Source organism: Uranotaenia lowii, chromosome 1, assembly GCF_029784155.1.
Source record: "Uranotaenia lowii strain MFRU-FL chromosome 1, ASM2978415v1, whole genome shotgun sequence".
In the NCBI taxonomy this organism is placed as follows: Eukaryota; Metazoa; Arthropoda; class Insecta; order Diptera; family Culicidae; genus Uranotaenia; species Uranotaenia lowii.
The window spans coordinates 45167937-45172204 of NC_073691.1; the positions used below are offsets into that span (position 1 = coordinate 45167937).

Below are 4268 nucleotides of genomic sequence, written 5' to 3' on the forward strand. Positions count from 1 at the left end.
TCAAAACAAAAACATTCAAAACGGTGATGTGTCATTGTGCTGGTTCGAAGTTTTATATTTTGTAAAAAACGAATCGCTGAGCTGAGTTAAATCGCTGTTAATTGATGAATGGACATCTGAAAGCCGTAGTTTGAGTAGATTCGTTGTCCGGAAGTCCTTTGTCCGCTTCGAGCCGGTAAAGCCATGGAATCGCAAAAGTATACGCTGTCCTCGATCCGACAGGACATTGTTGATAACAATTTGCACGTCAAAGCCATCGTTCAGGTAATTGATTAATAGCGGGTTGGTAATTTAAATTGTTTGATCGGAAGTCTTTTTCTAGGACATTCTTGCATTCCGAGGTACGATTGCGGAGCTAGATACGCTCAATGAAGCTGGCCGAGGGAAGTTGGCCGCACTTAGAAAATGTATCGAACGGCTGGATGATTGGGCTCGCGATGAGGGTGACCAGAATGTGTACAAAGAAGTTGACCAGCACAGGGAGCAGTTCACAAAGTAGGTATCCCGAGGCTTTTTTAAACTTACCGTAATAAAGATTTTTTTAACTAGATTCTCATATTTCAAGTTTTAAAAAACATTTAATGTTCATTCTAGGACACTGCAGGCATTCCGTAAAGCAAACATATCGACCATGCTTGAAATTGAAAAGCTCGCAAAGGACGAACTATTCGCGTTAAGTCCGGATAATGAACTGAGGCAACGGCATCCGGGGGGTGGCCCCAGTAAGGGCAACCGGTCCACTCTACTGTCCCAGCAGGAAAGCGTAACCGATCGGATGCGCTCGATATCGCAGCAGCTATCGGAGACGACCCAGAAAAGTGCCGCAACCCTGGATACGCTCATATCCTCAAGCGGTAGCATCGAGGGAACCCGGGATGAGCTGCTCAATACGGCCGGGACGATTTCACAGTCCGGCAAGTTGTTGAAAAAATACGGCCGCCGGGAGTGTACCGACAAAATTCTACTCTTCTTCGCTTTTGCATTTTTTCTGGCTTGTGTGTTCTACATCATGCAAAAGAGACTGTTTTAGGCTTGTAGCAAACGAAAAAAAAATCGTGTTGTTCTCTGTTAAATGTTAAACTATTTTTTAATCAGCACACCTGCAACAACTACGACAGCAGCAAGTGTTAGGGGATACAATCATGGACGAGATTTCCTTTTTTAAGTATTGTTTTAGGTAGATCAGAAAATGACAGATTATTCCTCCTAGCAGTAAATTGTTTTAAACTTTGGCTCAAATCATTTGCCAAATCTATAGCACAAGGCCAGCTTGTACTTGTATGTATATCTTTGAACTCAAAAAGGCCAGTCGTAAGAAAATAAGAAAAGAAAAGACAAACTAATCTTGCTCGTTCAACTCGTTTCGATTGTTAAAATTGGTCCAACAATAACAATAAATTATGATCCTCTCAGTACAGGAGACTGTTTCATGTTGGACTCAATCTAGAAGTGGTACCTAGTTGGTGTTGTAGTAGGACACCGCGCGTGTATGAGTGCTGTTGAGAAATGAAAGAGTTTTGCCACTGTTCCCGGACGCAGCAACATCCCTTGCAACATTACTACACATCATCACCCTGCGTGCGTGAGTTTAGAAAGTTTCGTGGTACCTACGCGTTCGTTAGGAGAAACAAAAAAAAACACCTAAGTATATGTATTTGCATTTACCAATTTAAGCTACGAGTACATAACCACTAAAATGAACTTAAAACTAAAGTACACTACACCTATTTATGAGTAAATAAATGGCTAAAATGATGTAAAAAGGTTTAAGTTTATTTACAGGTCCGAAAACACCAGCAAGATTTGTTTCGAGGCTTAAAAGAGTGGTTCTCACCGAAAGATCACATGGCAAGGATCGAGCTCGTGTTTGCGAGATGCGATGCTGAGATTTATTCTGCTTTCTGTTTTACAGCTCCTTAAAATTTGCCCGATTTGTGTTTTTCGTGATCCTGATTGCTCCTGATTCCTAATTGCTAACATTTCAATGCCACTTTCCTTTTCTACTGAAACCTGCGATAAAAATTTTTTTTAGACTTTTCTTTCTATAAAATTGCTCAAAATATTCGATATATTTAATAACACAGCAAAATTGCTCCTAAATTCTGACCCTCTGTAGACAAGCTAGAGCATTTTAAGGCCAAAGGGCATTAATAGGAATTCCAATTGACTCTGGAGCTTGTGTGGCCTGAGAAATAGTAATTATACGAAAATCGGACTTTTTGGACTTTTCTCATTCAAACTGCAATATCTCTGAAACTACGCTACATTTTTATTGAAATTTTGCAGAGTGATTAATGAAACATAAAGCTAGCATATCTGAAGTTTTCAAAAAGTTCTATCGATGAGATCAAAAGTTACGCGAGGTGCAATATTAAGGCATGAACCTAGAAATGCGATTTCTATAGAATTTTGGACGAATGTTTCCATAGGAAAATCATTGGCCCTTATTCTGCGCCTCGAGTGACGTGACGATAGTAGAGTCACCCAAGTCACTCTATTCCAGCAGTCGGTTTAGGTGAGGAACGTCACTTCGGATGAACTTTGTGAGTTCTTACCCTATTCTCGTAGTCACCGTGGGTGAGAATCGTCGCATTCGGGTGACGATTTTAGGTGACAATTGTCGGTACCTTTTCAGGTGGTGACGAGATAGAAATTTAATCGAGAATTTATGTAAATCACAATGTTAGGCTCTAAATGGTTAATTATATATTTTTTTTTTATTTACAACTAGTTTATTAAAGGCCTTTTACTTTTACAAAGTTTTAATGTGCCGAGTGTATTCGATTCACTAGGTTAGTAGGAAAGGGAGCCGTAATAGTCGCGGCGACTCAACTGTTAGAAATCTTAAAATAAAGGAAAGGAGGGGGTTTATAGGGGGATATCCTTTGATCGCAGTTTTCCATTAGGGTTCGGTGGTGGCCTCCTGTAGCTGTAGTTTCGGTAGCTACGGTTTGGTATCGGTCTCCATCCATCTGGCCAGCCTTCAATACGTTCGTGTCGAACCCGTTGGATGAGAGGTGGTACTAATAAATAAACAAAACAAACATTAAATGGAGAACACACAAGGGGAGAGTTTACGTAGGTATGCGGACTAAACGACCAAGTCAGACAGCTTGAGATATTTGTAAATTGGGAACAAATATCCAAAATCTAAGTTTGCCAGAATGTCTCGAATTGGAACACCAGGTAGTCTACCTCGGGCCCTAAGGGTATCCAGTAGCCAAGCCCTCGTTCGACCATACCTTTCACACGTCCGTATAACATGATCGATGTCGTGGTAGCCATCCCCACAAACGCAAACATTGGTTGCAGCGAGATTAATACGAAACAAATGCGCGTCAAGCCGGCAGTGATTTGACATGAGCCGAGAAATCACGCGAATGAAGTCGCGACTCAAGTTAAAATGCTTAAACCATGCCTTCGTCGGAACCTTAGGGATAATCGTATGGAGCCAACGTCCCTTTGTGCCATTATCCCAGCTAGACTGCCAAGCGTTAATCGCTAAAGTGCGAGGTATTGAAAAGTATTCATTGTAAGTTATAATCCTCTCAAAGATTTCACCTTGTAACGCGCCCACCTTAGCCAATGAGTCCGCCTTCTCATTGCCTTGTAAATGGTTAATTATACTAATGAATGATAGTTTTGGAAATAAAATTAAGCAAATTTATTAGCAAATATGATTTTTAAATATATTGAAACTTTTTCATTGCTATCTCAAATATGTAATTTGGATTGGAATACTGAATGGAAAGTATGATCTTCTAATGAAATCTAAAATTCAGATTTAATTGAAGTTTGTTTTTCGAACCGTTAAAACGATGAAATGACGAAAACTTTGGAATTCAAATATTATAGTACTTTTAATTTTATTTTCACTTTTTAATAATATGCTATGCAAAGAAACCGGATTTAGGTTTATGTGACCGAAATTTGTCGTTTGAATCTGATGCTGCTATTTCGTTGGTTTCGATAAATGATCTCCTATCTGGCAGGCGAAACAACTTCCGGCATGCCACGGGGGTAACTTCAGTTGAGGAAAATATATAAACCGGCAGCATTCGCCATTACTGAAAACGAAAAAAAAAACTTAACTTCTCTTGGATGATCGAACAGTTTCAGGTACAAAACACAAATTATTTTACATACCTGATAAACCTTTGGAAATGTTTAACAAACACCGCCTTTTTGTGCGCTGGGTTTTTGGAGCAGCAGCCGTCGGCATCTGATTTTTTTCCCCGGCAATATGACCCAGATCCGAACTTAGCTTT

At 39.9% G+C, this 4268-nt stretch overlaps 1 protein-coding gene across 1 annotated transcript; it reads left to right on the forward strand.

The window, feature by feature from the left end:
* On the forward strand, window positions 1-1750 carry LOC129757027 (vesicle transport protein SEC20). The gene is made up of 3 exons (XM_055754128.1): window positions 1-264; window positions 323-495; window positions 595-1750. The coding sequence occupies exons 1-3, from the start codon at window positions 184-186 to the stop codon at window positions 1028-1030; spliced, it is 690 nt and encodes a 229-aa protein (XP_055610103.1). The 5' UTR covers window positions 1-183; the 3' UTR covers window positions 1031-1750.
* Window positions 1751-4268: the final 2518 nt, after the last annotated feature.

What these genes read in the sequence shown, in the direction of transcription:
- LOC129757027 (XM_055754128.1), top strand. Translation starts at nt 184, where the DNA reads ATGGAATCGCAAAAGTATACGCTGTCCTCGATCCGACAGGACATTGTT. An exon ending in ACGTCAAAGCCATCGTTCAG is followed by an intron (nt 265 to 322) that starts GTAATTGATTAA and finishes GTCTTTTTCTAG; the next exon opens with GACATTCTTGCATTCCGAGG. An exon ending in CACAGGGAGCAGTTCACAAA is followed by an intron (nt 496 to 594) that starts GTAGGTATCCCG and finishes TGTTCATTCTAG; the next exon opens with GACACTGCAGGCATTCCGTA.